General features: G+C 43.2%; 1 protein-coding gene across 2 annotated transcripts in view; it reads right to left on the bottom strand.

Moving 5' to 3' along the window:
- Positions 1–5650: 5650 nt before the first annotated feature.
- Positions 5651–15805, bottom strand: part of LOC130432813 (F-actin-uncapping protein LRRC16A-like) — an 87194-nt gene continuing 77039 nt past the window's right edge. Inside the window, exons 31-38 of one of the 2 annotated variants that reach the window (XM_056762319.1) lie at positions 14934–15127; positions 13333–13445; positions 12692–13139; positions 11555–11603; positions 9996–10223; positions 9770–9868; positions 8508–8633; positions 5651–7395 (exon numbers count right to left, since the gene is read on the bottom strand). In XM_056762319.1, the coding sequence (XP_056618297.1) occupies positions 7220–7395; positions 8508–8633; positions 9770–9868; positions 9996–10223; positions 11555–11603; positions 12692–13139; positions 13333–13445; positions 14934–15127 (1433 nt within the window). In that variant the 3' untranslated portion in view covers positions 5651–7219. The remainder of the gene's footprint in view (positions 7396–8507; positions 8634–9769; positions 9869–9995; positions 10224–11554; positions 11604–12691; positions 13140–13332; positions 13446–14933; positions 15128–15805) is intronic. The other variant, XM_056762320.1, reaches the window with a different exon arrangement.

Below are 15805 nucleotides of genomic sequence, written 5' to 3'. Positions count from 1 at the left end.
GCGAGGTTGCGGGCCAGGCTGCCTCCTCTCTCTATGCCTTGGCCATCCTGCAGGTCCGCCAGGCCAGGGCGTTGAGAGGGCTCCACGAGGGTAAGGCCGACCCGGGTATAATGCAGGATCTCCGTGCCACCGCTGACAGCGCTCTACGGGCGACTAAGGCGGCGGCACGGGCCCTGGGTCGGACGATGTCCACGGTAGTGGTCCAGGAGAGACACCCCCGGCTATACCTTGTGCAGAAGAGTGACAGCAAGGAAGTCCGCTTTCTTGATGCACTCATCTCGCAGGGTGGGTTGTTGGTAACACCGTCGAGGACTGCGCTCAGCAGTTTTTTGACGGCGAAGCAGACAGTGGCAATTAACCACATTTTTTTCACGCCGCGACTCGGCCGCCTACAGGCCTCCGAGATCTCACGTGACGTCTGCTTCCCTGCAACCCAGGACCCTTTCGACATCGGCTCCGGTTCCTGTGCCCCCACAGGCGGCACCCCGGAAGCAGAGGTCGAGGGGGAAACCTCCACCCCGTCAGCAACCTCCTCGCGAGAAGGGACACTGACGGGAAGACCCCAGGGAGAACAACATCGGGCCCGAACCTTCACAGCCACGGCTCTGATCGGTCGGTACGGGACGACTCCTGCCTCGTCACCAAAGCCGGGCCCTTGTTAGGGCTTGGCGCCCACTTACTCACTGAGTTTTCTGTTCTCCCCGGGTTTACTTGCAGCCGATCGCACACTCCACTGGACTGTGCTCGGCGAACCGACCTCACACCCTGGCGAGGCGTGAGGTCGTACACATACGACAGCCGTCACCACTCTCAAACCGACAGTGCGTGCCGTTGTCCCGCCAGGCAGGTAAGCAGGCGGAGCAAAAACCTTCCCTCCGGGGACTCCCCGCGACATGGTTAGCTCTGCCAGCCGACGAACCACCCCCCGTGGGAATGATGAAGCAGACCGTCCCCTTGGTCACCCTGTCACAGTCCCTGGGAGCTCGAGAGCTGCCCACACTGTCTCGCTGGCTAATGAGGGCGGTCCGTCTTGGTTACTCGATCCAGTTCGCCAGAGACTCACCCAAGTTTCATGGCATCATCTCTCCCTCTGTCAGAGGCAGGGACGCCTCCGTACTTCGGGTAGAGGTCACCACCCTTCTGGCAAAACAGGCATCGAGTTCGTCCCTCAAAACCAAGATGTTCAGTGGGTCACCACCCGCACTTCATCGTTCCCAAGAAAGACGGCGGGTTGCCCCCAAAGGCTGCGTACCCTGAACAGAGCACCTTCACAAGCTGCCATTCAGGGTGCTCTCACAGAGGCGCGTCCTGACATCTATGAGGTGTCAGGATTGGTTCGTGGCAATCGACCTGAAGGACGCTTACTTTCATGTCTCGATCCTCCTCGACACCGGCCGTTCCCACGGTTCGCGTGCGAGAGGCGGGCATATCAGTACAGAGTCCTCCCTTTCGGTCTGTCCCTGACCGCCCTTTCTCCCTGAGAGGAGGAAGGCGAGCGGGTACTAAACTATCTCAGCGACTGGCCTATCTTGGCACACTCGCGAGATCTGTTATGTACACAAAGGGACCTGGTGCTCCGGCACCTAGGTCGATTGGGACTCCAGGTCAACCAAGAGAGGGGCAAGCTCTCCCCAGTGCAGAGCATCCTCTTTCTCGGTATGGAACTCAACTCTGTCACCATGTCGGCACACCTGTCCGCAGTTGTGCCCAACCAGTGTTGAACTGTCTGAAATGAACATTTTAGGCAGACAGCGGTCCCCCTGAAACAATTCAGAGGCTCCTGGGACACATGGCGTCCTCGCGGGCTAATACCCCTCGAGTTGATGCACATGACACCGCTCCAACACTGGTTTCAGAGTCGAGTTCCGAGGAGAGCGTGGCACACCGGCAGCAGGCGCATGGTGATGCCGCCCTGCTGCCGACGCACCATAACCCCTAGTCTTTATGACTTTCTCGACGGACTCAGGTCCCTCTGAGCAGGTTATGAGGCAGGTCGTGGTGACGACTGAAGTCTCCCTGCAGGGGTGCGGTGTAGTGTGCAACGGGCACGCAGGTGGGGTGTTGGACGAACCCCCGCCTGCGCTGGCATATCAATTGCCAAGAGTTGTGGGCTATGCTACTTGCACTGAGCAGGCTACGGCCTCTCGTGCGAGACATACACGTGCTGTTCCGAGGACAGCACTATAGCTGTAGCGAATACAGATCGTCAGGGTGGCGTTCGCACACAGCAGCTAAACACAACTTGCTCGACGCCTCCTCCGGTGGAGTCAACAGGTGACTCGTTCCCTGCAGGCCACACACCCCGGGCAAACTGAACTAGACAGCCGACGTGCTTTCTCGCCAGTTTATGCCTCGTGGAGAGTGGCGACTCCACCCCCGTGCAGTCCAGCTCATTTGGAGGCTGTTCGGGTAGGCCCAGGTAAAACCTGTTCACCTCCCGTAACACCACCATTTGCCCGCTTGATAGTCCCTGCCCTCGGCACGGATATCCTTGCGCACAGCTGGCCGCGGGATGGGCGGAAGCACACCTTCCCCCCCGGAGCCTTCTTGTACAGACTCTGTGCAAGGTCAGGGAGCAGGAGCACCAAGTGTTATTGGTTACACCACACCGGTCTAACCGCACTTGGCCTCAGAGCCGATGCTCTGGACAGCGACTCCCCCTGAACCATTCCCCTGACAGAGGACCTGCTCTCTCAGGGGAAGGACACGTTCTGGCATCCCAGATCAGACCTCTGGAACACCCATGTCTGGTCTCTAGACGGGACGAGAAGATCCTAAGATGGCTACTCCCCCTATACGGCTGAGACCATCACCCAGGCTAGGGCCCCATCTACTAGGCGGTTACACGCCTCTAGACGGTGCCTCTTCTCGTCCTGGTGTCTTTCTCAACGAGAAAGACCCACTGAGGTGCTTGATCAGGATTGTGTTCCCCTCCTCACGAGACTGGAGACTAACATCTCCCTTCCACACTGAAAGTGTATGTAGTCGCTATTGCCACTCATCACGACTCAGTCGGTGGAAAGTTTCTAGGGCAACACGACCTGGTCACCAGGTTCCTAAGCAGCGAGAGGGCGGAATCCGCCTCATCTCCGCTCCATACCCTCTTGGGACCCTAAGTGGTCCTGGGGAGCCTCAGGGCCCCCCAAAGAGCCCCTCGGAGGTTCCGATCTTCCTCATAGAGTAAGACGGCCCTCCTGACGGCGCTCACTTCCTTCAAGAGGGTAGGGGACCACAGAGCATCCTCCGTGTCCCTGGATTGCCTTAAACTCGGCCCTGGAAACTCTCACGTTATCTTGAGACCCAGGCCCGGGTGCGTGCCCAAGAAGTTCCCACTACTCCCTCCGGGGCCAAGTGGTGAACTTGCAGGCGCTCCCCATAGGGGAGGAAGACCCAACCCGATTAGTGTTGTGTCCAGTACGTACTGGACCGCACGCAGAGCTCTGAAGCTCTGACCAGCTCCGTGTCTGTTGGAGGACAGCAGAAGGGGAAGGCTGTCTCCAAACAGAGGCTGGCGCACTGGGTCGTGGACGCCGTTACGACGGCATTCCGATCTCAGAATCTCCCATGCCCATTGGCAGTGAGGGCTCACTCCACACGGAGTTTAGCCACCTCCTGGACACTGGCAGAAGCGCCTCTCTAGCAGACATCTGTAGAGCTGCGGGTTGGGCTATGCCCAAACACCTTCGCAAGGGTTAACAACCTTCGCGTAAACCCGGTGTCAGCCCACGTCCTGCGTGGCGACATGTAGGACTGGCATCCGGGGGGGCGTATGCCTGCGAAAGCACCTTTCCACCCTCTAACAGGTTGGGTCAGTGTGCTATTTACCTTTTCTTCTTACCCGAACACATCGCTAAGAAACTGGTACCTCACCAGCCTCCCTTCTTACCCAGACACTGGTTAAGAATAGGCATTCCATCCATCACCAAACAAGCACCCCCTGGGGGCTGGCTGGGCAGAGCAGCCTTCCCCCTTAGGCCGGGATACCATGTGAGCTATCACAGATAGCTCTAACCGGACCTAGTGCTACCGGACGTCTGTAACACCCCCTCCGTGGGCTGTTCCGTCTGATGTATCCTCATGAGAATGGTTCCCACTCCTGGTAACCCATGAGCTTCCCCAGGTGGGCCTCCACCTCGCGGTTAACTACTCAGTCCGCACGTTCCATGCGTTCTCCTCCAAGGACGAGACCATACCTATATCCACCATATTCCTCCCCACGGGTAGGAGGTGGCCTCTGTAGCGCTTCTCTGATTAAGAGTCGCGCTTACCCGGTGTAAACTGATCTGGACGGCCTCTCGCCTATAGAGAGCTAAGGCCCCGTCCGTGAAAGTTACCGGTCAGGGCTGTACCCATCTTTCTCCAAGAAAGCTCTGGAACCCCCCGACCACCACACTGGAAGGTTACAGTCTCACGAAAGCTTCGAGATGACACGCCCAGGCTTGTTACCGTCGCTTCGCTAGAGATTGTGACGCGATACAGCGTTGTGGCGTTTTCCATAGGCAACCCCATCTGTCGTTCTCGACACAACGTCGAGAGACCGACAGAAAGGGAACGTCTTGGTTACGTATGTAACCTCAGTTCCCTGATGGAGGGAACGAGACGTTGTGTCCCTTATGCCACGAACACGTATCGTATTCTGCTGCAGTTTGAGAGGTCTCAGGCTCTTCAGAACAAAGGTAAGTGAATGCTGCACGCCGGCCTCCTTTTATACCGGATTTCCGGGGGCGGAGCCCGGCATGCAAATTGCATTCGCCAAATTTCATTGGCCTTTTCTATAGTAGTCAGAGTTGATTGGTTCTCAAGGGCGAACCCCATCTGTCGTTCTCGACACAACGTCTCGTTCCCTCCATCAGGGAACTGAGGTTACATACGTAACCAAGACGATTTTTGTATGCAGTTCATCACGTTTTAATAATAAAAGAACATACAATTCATCCTCCTGTTGAGTCCTTGTATCTTTTATAGTTAGACAGCAGAGATTCAACAAAGAATTATGTTTTGAAACAAATATTATTTTTTATGCATATGCAATAATACAACTTTGAGAAGAGTTGACAGGAAAATAATAAGAGATTTACTCTTGTAAAATGGATTAAATGTAGTATTTTGCTGGTCTGGTATATATGCCCTCCCCAAAGGATTCTTTCCATGGTGATGTTGTAAATTTAGCCTTTAAATGTGATGTGTCCCGGGGATTTTTCATAATGTAGTTTTATTAAAATGTGCTTTATTTTTTATTTTGCTCTTATGTTAGTTTAAGTTCATTCTTTTTTTTTATTTAGTAATGTGCTTCTGCCATGTTCTTATTTATGTAATTATTTTTAATATCGCTATATAGCTCCATTTTATTTCATGTTCCACATTTACAGTTCATTTTAGTGCCTGATATAAATTTCAGTCTACGGCTTAGACAGTATTACAGATCTTTTTTTTAATACATTTTTAGTTATAATAACCCTGATGGGTACCAGTCCACAAAATATAAAATAATGGTCAAGAATTAACTTTGCTGTACGTGTTAGGTCGGTGCAAGGTTTAAAAGCAGACCAGTTACCATTCTAAAGAATTGTAAAGAATTCAGTATATTAAGTGATCACAGTATGTAACATAATATACTCATTACTAAATAAATCCAAACAGGCAAGTAAAATGTAGTAAAATCAGTTTTAATTGAACTGACATAAATAGACACAATAATAAAATGTCCACGACCAGTAGAACATGTAAGTGAAAAACATTAAAGAGTCAACCCACATGGTTAACCCCCCAAAACCAGCTAATCAAAATACTGCATGACGAACAAAGAAAGAGTCGAAGACTGCAGCCCAGGGGAAGACACACTATTAAAGAAATACAGGATTTAATCGTTTCAACACTGATTACCTACATTTATCTTTTGATCACAGTTGCCCATTCGCATAAAGAAAATATGAATTCAAAGTGCCCAGCAGTGTGCATTAACAAAATGATTTAGGAACAAACTGCCAAGCATCATACTGTATCAACAAAATTTACATTCCAATTTAGAAGGAAGAGCCAGTTGTGTCCATTAAAAAGCGGCACCAATCGTCGGTCGTAATTATAATAAAATGACAGCTACTTATTCAGCAGTGTGATTAGTACCGTATCGATAGACTGTGTAACCTGTGTACACATACATACTGCATGTGTGTGCATACACATATATAGAAATATATTAATTGCTAGCATTTCAAAATCAAATACTTTATACCTCATCTGATTTTTGTTGTGAAACAGATAAGGTTTAGTCCTAGACTAAAAAGATTTCTTTGAAAAATTATTATTAACAGTGCAGTTTAGTTAGTTCAAGGTTTTCTCTGTCCTTGAAACCAACATATTAGAGTATAATGTACATAAATACACACACGCACGCAGGCACGTGTAGAAAAGCATATCTATCATAAACACATGCTTTCTTACACATACAGACACACACACAGACGCTTCTCAACATGCACATCAGACATGTGACAAAAAGAAAAAAGGCCTTCTTGCACAATTAATAAAATCTGAATGGTTACAAAATAAAAACAGAAGGAAGTTGCGCCAGTGTATAGTGACAGACCAGTCAAAGAAATATAAGACGAGCACTTAAATCACGTATAACCGGAACTAACTTGGATAACAGATAACATCCTTTCCTTAACAAAGACAGAAAAGTAACCAGATTTAGGAATGTTGACTGAACCTGAAGCAGAGATTCCTGACACTCACTCTTAACACAGAATATTTGTTGCGTCTCCACAGTTTTGCTTTCAAACCCCAGAAAACGAAATGCGCTCGGTGTCCTACTTTAACTTGTTACAGTACAGCGTGACTAAGGCATAAGGGTTTAACGGACAGAAAGAATCACATCAGAGATTCCCCTGCCGCTTTAAGAGAGAGTAAAGGGTATTCTAACACAGTGAGAGCGCATGCGCGCGTAGTCTAACAGTGCTTGAGCCCTGGTGCTAACTTATGACTCAACGTATTATAATGCAACAAAGTCTCCTCCTAAGCAACACACGTCATATAGCACTTCCATCTTTCTTTTAAAGGGAGAGAGAGATAGAGAGAGAAATAAGCATGCAAGCATGCACACGTGTGGACTTTTAAGTCGTTTTAAGACTCCCGACCCGTACAAGCTTCCTGGTATGCTACAGTTAAGAAAGGTGGCGAAATATTGAGAGGTTTGCATTTCCAAGATGAGATGAGGTCTTTAATTCTCATTTAAAATAAAGTCTTTATCGGCCTCTTCCCCAGATTCGGCAGATTTGCCGCTCTGACTGGAGTCCTTGCTGCTGTTGGCTGGCGTGTCTTTGCTCTTACAGCCGGTTTCTTCGGAGTTCAGCCTGCTGGATTTCTGGGATGATTCGGTCGCTGTGGACGTCCTGACTGAAGAGTGGAGATACGTAGAACCATAATGAGTAAATTACTATTCCTGGATTAAGAAAGACCAAATCATATTCTGGTAACACTTTACTTTAAGGTACCCTTTATAAAGCATTTATAAATGTGTTCATTAATGATTAATAAGTCATATACAAACGCATTATGAAGCAGTTATAACTGCATGAATAAAAGAGGGATTCTAAGGAAATGGTGGGCCATTTTTAACTCGCTTGTTATAAATGCTTAATAAATGTCTTTATTCATTATTTATTTGACTCGAAAGCAGATTCATTATTGTTGTGATGTTGTTTGCAAAATAGGCTGTCAGACTGGACACCGAAGGGTGTTATGTTGGTTTTCTTATACCTGCTCACTATGTGGCAGGTATTTCGTTAGAATGCCCCTTTTATTCATGCAGTTGAAACTGCTTCATAATGCATATGTAAATGATTTATCAATCATTAATGAACACATTTATAAATGCTTCTGAAAGGGTACATAAATGTAAAGTGTTACCAAAATTCTTTACATCTCATTTATAATTCCTTCATACATCTTCAAATAGAAGCATTTATTAAAGACAAAAGATTTTGGTTAAAATTGATAAAGGAAGTACAGTATATGGGTCACTACTACTGGACAGTCATGTTTTAAAGTGATTTGTGAGCTGCAAACTTGTGTTAGGAATCATGAATCTGATATGAGTGCATTTTTCCTCATGGATGAACCAATGGGAACGCTAAAACACAAAGAATAACACAAATAGTACAAACAACACACCAGGTATAGTTCACCAAACATTGAAAATGGCAACCTATAAAATTGAACCTGAATTTTCAGAACCAAAGCTCTCAAATGTCATTTGTATGATTCTCTATCATTAATTTGCCAAGTGGATGAACTATTCCTTTTAAGAATAAGACACTGAAACAAAGTAGCCTTTTTTTTCTAATGACACCAGAATTTCTCATAATCCCAGGTAACATCCGTCTGACTCTTACAGCTATAGAGTCATATTTGTCATTCAGGTGGCATTTTAGTAAAAAAAATGCATAAGATTCACAGTATGCGACATGCACCAAAATAAAGACATGTGATGAGGTGAAATGTCTGACCGGGTCTGGCGAGAGGTGTGCTGTGCTCCTTGTGACTCTCGTCCTCTGAACGCTGCTGTGCCAATCGAGCTCTGGAGGCTGATATGCTTTTGTCCAGCTCAGAGTCGGTTTCAAACACACTTATTTCTGTGAGGGGTCAGACATGGGCGGACCGTCTTTAGCAATGAATGTGAGCAATGGACATTACAGACAGCTCTTGGTGAACTATTAAAGGGATACACCACCCAAAAATGATCATGAATTACCCGCAAGTTGTTCCAAACCTCTGAAAATGGTGGTCAGAGGTGCTCACACTCTCCCAAATATCTTTTTTTGTGTTCAACAGAACAAAGAATGTGTGCAGGTTTGGAACAACTTGCGGGTGAGTAAATGATGACAGAATTTTCATTTTTGGGTGAAAAGTCCGTAAAGGACTGAATTTGCTCAGAGGCCTTGAGATCTTGACCAGCGAGCTTAAATATGAAGATCCCCTCCAATTTATCAATGAGCAAATGCTGCAAATCATCATGTCAGGACACAATGTGCGAACAAAATGAAATCAGCGACGGCTGTAGAACAAAGACAGGTGGATAGTGACTAATGCAAAGTGCAGAGACATATGAGGGAGATATGACAAACATTTACCCCATGCAGACATTTGAAATTGGTTTCATGAACTCGGTGAATATAACCAAAGATATTAATATTAACAAGATGCCCCACTGCCGTTACAATGAATGGGAAGAAATGCAATGCTCAATATGGCCTCTCTAGCGAAGGAAGTCCCGCCTTCAAGAAAAACAAGCCAAGCGTCAATCAGTAAAGACTGACGACTCTCTGGGGCGGGGGTCTACTGAGGTGTTTGAGAGCGACTTCGAAAAATGACATTTTTAGTGCAATTTAAGCTTAGAAAATCAAAGTTATAATACAGTTCATGTCATGTTTAATTCCTGATTGTAAATGTACTGTTTAATTGTGATTTTGGAAATATAGAGTATGCCTTCCCCCATTCAAGTAGATGGGACTGTGGACTTGCTTTGGCGTAATTATACTCATATGCTTATGGTCCCATGATTTACGCAAGGATTTTGACTGACATTAAGATTTAAGAATATGATGAACTAGTAAATGTAAAAACTAACTTTTCTGAAGAACGTAAGTTTTTTTCCAGAGAATAACATTGGTTTCGCAAATTTTCCTGTTTGTGCCAGTTTTGTCAATTTAAATACTGTGAGAGAATAGAAATGTAAGTTGATTTGCACATATTGTGGTATAGGATCTACCTTCCTGAGCAGAGTTTTTGCTGGTTCCCTCTTTGTCTGAGGGCATCCTCCTCAGTCCTGGGCCTTTAGGGCCACCAGTAGGAGAATCAAAGCTCTCATCTGTGAAACAGACAGAATGATGACAATATACAACAGCACAGAATGACTCAAAAACTGTATATTATTTCAAGTTCTACAGAAATATATTGCAAAATATAACTCAAATAATTTTTTTATGGTTTCGTACCTATGCTTCTGACACTGCTGGTTCGTGGTTTCAGGGGAATGGCAGGTCTTGCGGCTAGAGCTGGTTTGGTGCCTTGCGGCAGCGGTTTTGGGCTTGTGGGGGTTGTGGTGGATGTAGAAGTCCTGGGTCTCTGTGCTGCCTCAGGCTTGCCTTCCCCAGAACAACGAGAGACGCTCCCCTCAGTTTTGGTTATTGCTGAAGAGCGGCTCTCCGGACTATGTCCCTTTCCTGATATAGACACAGAGTTAAAGAGAAAGGTTAGGGTGTGTCAGTATGTACTGTAATGTACTGTAACACACCTCACCGCAACTTAATACAAGGCATAACACAATGCTAAAATATGACAGTTTTTATTGATTTTTGATGTATAGATTTTTAAAGTGTAAAAATTACATTGGAATGACAATGGTAAGATAACGTACTTATGTTGCTGTAACACACACACGCACATGCACGCACACATTTGTATTTTATTTAGTAGATACATACACACACACACACACACACACGTAGCATTTGTATAGGCCGATCAGTGAATGTCAAAGCATTTTGAAAGAATTTCTTAATGTCATACAGTGAGCGGTCTGTGGAGCACCAAACACACACCTCTTGTTCATATTTAGTGAATCAAGTTGGTGGCGCATGAGTATGTAAGTTGGGGGTCTGACTGAGTGTGAGTGTTCTTTGTTGAAATAATGTCTCGATACGCATCGTCAGATATCCTTGTGATTGTTAAGAAGTGCAGTGCATTATTTGCATTAATAAAAAAATATGATTTTGAATCAATCACATTAATCACATGCGGTAATGTTGATAGCCCTTATATAAATACATATACACGAACATACACGTAGAACCTGTACTTGTAAATGTATAATGTATTGCACTTTGGATGTATAAAGCAATTCAATCATAATATAGAACTTAAAAACATACAACTCAATCTTTGTATAACTACAGTACATGTATTCATGCAAAAATAGTACAACTAATAATTTAACTCCCAAATACCACTGTGTTCGGACATCTAGACTGATGTTGCATCTCAATTCGCCTACTTATGCTATGCACTAAAGGTATGTACTGTTTTGAAAAAGTATGTACATTTTAGTGCGTAGCAAAACATTATGCAAGCACTTGGACATACTAAAAGGAAATGGAAGTGGCCGCTGTTGCCTAGACAACATTGTGGCCAGCTGTCACACACACATCAAAATACAGCTCTTCTCGTCTATTTTTTTATTCATTGTTTCAATTGTAATGTTTACTTTGTCGTTATATTTATTCATCTGGTGTTGGATCAGTTATTTAAATTGATTAATGCAGTGAAGCATCACTAAACTCCGCGTTGAGTTGTGGGTATAGTGTGCATCATTCTGCATTCTACCGGAAGTAGTAGAACATCCGGGAATCTTTGAGTACTCTTTTTAACATACTATGGTTTGGGGCATACTTATTCTATTTTCGAACACTATTTAGGACGGATGGTGCGGAATTGGGACGCAGCATGAGTATTTGACTAGATCACTTAGATTTGAGGATCTGGAAACTTCATTTACCCGAGGAGGGTCCATCTGTCTTGTCTGAGCTAGATGATGACTCTGACACCTGGGAAAACACCAAAATTGATCAATTAGTCAAACATTTATGAAAAATAAACAACTATGAAAACAAACAAACAAACAGGCCTTCAATATCACTTACACACCAAAATCTGGAAACTTAAAAGACAATTTAAATAATTTGAATCTTTACAAAGAAAGAACAATTCAGACCCCAAACCATAAACAAGTGTTGCAAGTTTCAGGTCTTTTGGACCTTATCATGTTTTATTGAATAGGTACAGGACAGCCACATTCAGGGTCTGATAAAATGGACAAACTGTCATAAGAAGTCACAATAAGCTTTCACTCTATTCAGATGATCCGTCATGAGGTAAGAATCACTTTCAAAGGGGCATTTTGTCAGATTAAGCTCCCTTTGAAGCGCAGATAAGCATGTCACACGGTTCAAATTCATTATATAAATGCTGGCTTAGTAAGTGCAGTGTGTGCAGTTAAAAGTGTGGCTAATATCTTCGCTGGCATTTATCCTTGAAATATATAGCTGAGTGTTGATTTTTCCAAGGGGGGATTTTGTAATCATTATGAATGAGATGTGAGATCATGCATTTATGAGCATTTTGCTCTTGCTTGTTCAGTGAATCAGTTTAAATGTTTTGGCAAGGGTTAGTGAAGCATAAAATCTACTGTGCATCTAGTGTGCCAGAGGATAACAAGCCTGTAATGACCACTTGGTGGTGCTGTTTTAACATTCATGAATGGCAACAAAGACATTGCAACATGAAACAGAATGTACAACCTCAGTTGAGTAAAACCAAGCATAGTGAATTCATGATTTATTTTGAATATAAATCCAACATAATTCTTATAAATAATCATTTTAATTTATGTCTTTTCATTGTACAAAGTGACTGTACTGCTTGTAACACTCAGGTCATACACTTTGTATTTGTTTTATAGTAACTTTGTCTCCATTTTCAGTTGGAAAAACAGATTTTTGGTAAAAATTTTGTTCTCCAAAGAATGAAGGGCCTCTTGAGAGAGTTATCCTTTAAGCTAAAGATAACTCTCACCCAGACTGAGATCAAAGTATTCACAGGTACTCAAAAGGATTTACACAAGCGGTACACACACCTTATGGGAGCTGAAGGGGCTTCTTTTCTCCTGTTTGGCCTTCATTTCTGCCAGCAGTCCGCTACCCATAACCTGCACGCCGTATCTGCGGCTGCCCTGAGGACTTCCCTCTGACAGCTCAGAGTCCACAGAGTCCGGTGTTTTCGGCTCCTCAGATCGCTCCGAGCCGCTGCTGTGGTTTGTGGGTGGGGTCTGGGATTTGGCTTTAGTGTCGGGCGGTGGGCTCCGGACAGGGCCCTTGGGAGATGAGGGCTCCTCTGCGGCTACAGGAGCCGTCTGACTCGGGGCTGGAGATGCAGCGGAGGCCTGGTTCTTCTCTTTGTCTTTTTCTTTATCCTTGTCTTTATCTTTACTAGAACGGGACTTGATAAGGTTGAGAAAGCCACCCTTGCGCGATTCTCGTTTCTTGTCACCGTCTTGAGACTCAGAACTCTTTAGGGATGACCGTCTAAGGGGAAACAAACACAGTCTCAGCTGAGAGAACCTTTCAATTATTGAAATCGAATCGACTCAACAATGTCAAACAAACTAATAAATGGACATCAGCACATGTGAGCAAGTAATATGTATTATGTACAAACTGAACTACGTATGTATTGCTGGTTTTGTTGGACGCAGTTAGTTGTTGTTCTAGCACTCACTTGTGATCGTTTACTTTGGTGACTTTTTTAGAGAAAAACTCTTCTATTCCTTCATCCACTCTTCCCATGAGGCCATTCTGCTCTCCCTCCTGAGGTGGAGTGCTGCCGACTGACTGCAAGATTAGAAACCAAAAGACCATTAATGAAAATAACGATTCTAATAAACTTCTGAAATTTAACGGTCGATTAAAAGAAAAGCCCTGATGAGTAAAAATGAAATTAATGGCAGACTGCGATCTTTCCTGAAGGCTTAACAGAACATACATACCCTACATATTTGAATAAAATGATTTAGCGTACGATGACAAAACATTTTCAAGAAATTCTGGTAACACTAACACTGTACAATAAGGTTCTATTTAAAAAAACAATCAATACAGTTTTCAGCATTTCATAGTCTTTGTAAAAAGCAAGTTAATGTCAATACAATTATCTCTGTTTGTTGTGCATTAATGTTTAATGTAAACAGTTAAAACACTTTTGATTTTAAAAATGTATTTGGAAATGCTAACATTTAAATGAACCAGATAAATGAATGCTGTAAAAGTGAAGAGTTTGGTTCTAAAATTAGATAACATTTTCAAAAATCATGTATTTTTATTGTGCATTTCAATTAATATCAATCAAACTGCAGTTGGTATTGATTTAAGGCATAATAACTCAACAAATACATCTAACTAACATAATTAAACACAATAAAAACATTCTAACATAATAAAAAAGAACGGAGGTATCTCATTTTGGAGCTCTTCAACATTGTTCATTGTTAGTTTATGTTAATGCCTTAACTGCTGTTAACAAATACAACTCTATTATAAAGTGGTACCGTGATAAATGTTTAAAATGATAATACTTCAAAAAACAATTACAAAAATAAAAGAGGTGCCAAATAAAAACAAACCAACCTTGTCACTGACTGTTTTAACTATGACTGCAACACTAAAGGAATAAAGAATTAAGGCTATTAACAGGCTAAGACTGCTTTTGTAGTTATTGCATTTTTTTTATTCAGGACTGCATTAGGTTGTCCACATCTATGGTTTCTAGGGCAGTTAAAGCAAAACCTAAAATAACCTGGAAATGACGTGATGAGGGGGGACGTTACACTGGTTAAAAATAAGAATTTGGAAATGGAAACATTTGGGATAGTCGGAGTGCACAGCTGAACAAAATATATAACACTTTGCTAGTGGTTTTGGGATATTTTAATAAAATGGTACAGACTGCATTTAAACTTTTTCATAACAAGATTACAAGTTTATTTTAAGGAGGTTAGATTCCAGGAAAGCAGTCGCCTCACTAGTTTTCCTGTGAGTTTGTGTTGTTTCTACACAATTCAATCACTGGAGTGGCATAAACACATTATCAAGTTATGTCACGTAAGAACCTTTAAAACACAACTAAAGACCTTTTATTATTAAGATAATTTCGATAAATTTTAATACTCTATAGCTCTACAGAGTGACTACCACAATTCCTTATAACAAAATCTATACATTTGTACTGTACGTTAATGGTTTTTATACAAGTACTTACAAAAGCTTGGCATTCAAAAAAAACCTGAGTGAAATATAAAATGAATTGCGTTGAATAAGACTTACAGGAATTTTACTGGAATTGGTCTTTTTATTTCTCTTTGGCCGTAGTTTGGTGTAGTGTTGTAGTTTCTTGCATTCCTCAGATGGGAGTTCTGCAATACTAGTAGATGACTTTTTCTCCAGCTTGGGAGGTGGGGAGGGGTCTTCTATGTGTATGGGCACATGTTCAAGAGCCTTGTCCAAGTCAAACTCCATCTCTGATGAACAAAAAGCCACAGAGCGATTCTAGACAGGCACAACCCACTTATCATTTTAAGTCACATTTTATTTTTTAATGGTCAACAACAGTCAACAAATAAAGGGAATAGCAGCAGAAAGCAATCATTAATTACTTAAAAGACAGTTTTAGTCACATAACATAAACAGATCATTCTGTACCATTGGCAAAAGTAAAACTTAAACATTCACTATAAGAAATATAAGGTTTATGAATGTAGTAGAAGAACTTCTCCAAAGTATCCTTCTTATTTACATAGTATTATTTAGCTATGTGCATTATACAGATCTCTTTTGTATTCTTAACCTAGAGGGTTCTTGTACATTCTCTATATTAAATATTGACAAAACAAATGGCAAGTACATATAGAATGGAAAGTAAAAGATAAACAAAAAATAACAACACATTTGATCTCATCAGTGTGAGAACCATCTAAGGGGGGATTCACATTTTGCGTCTTTTGCGCACGCAAGTTCGTTATTTTAAATCTAGACACACGGCAGGCTCACACAAAAAGGGTCGCGATACGCATGCGGTGCGTCGGTGTCGCATCGAGATGAAAATTCCGTGCAGTTTTAGACCCGAAATGTGAATCGCCCCTAATGAAGTCACAAATTTCAATAGAAAAGTGCATCATGCATGAAAAAAGCATCTACAG

This window comes from Triplophysa dalaica, chromosome 12 (genome assembly GCF_015846415.1).
Source record: "Triplophysa dalaica isolate WHDGS20190420 chromosome 12, ASM1584641v1, whole genome shotgun sequence".
In the NCBI taxonomy this organism is placed as follows: Eukaryota; Metazoa; Chordata; class Actinopteri; order Cypriniformes; family Nemacheilidae; genus Triplophysa; species Triplophysa dalaica.
The sequence above is the reverse complement of the archived record's forward strand: the minus strand, read 5'-3'. Positions and strand labels throughout refer to the sequence as shown.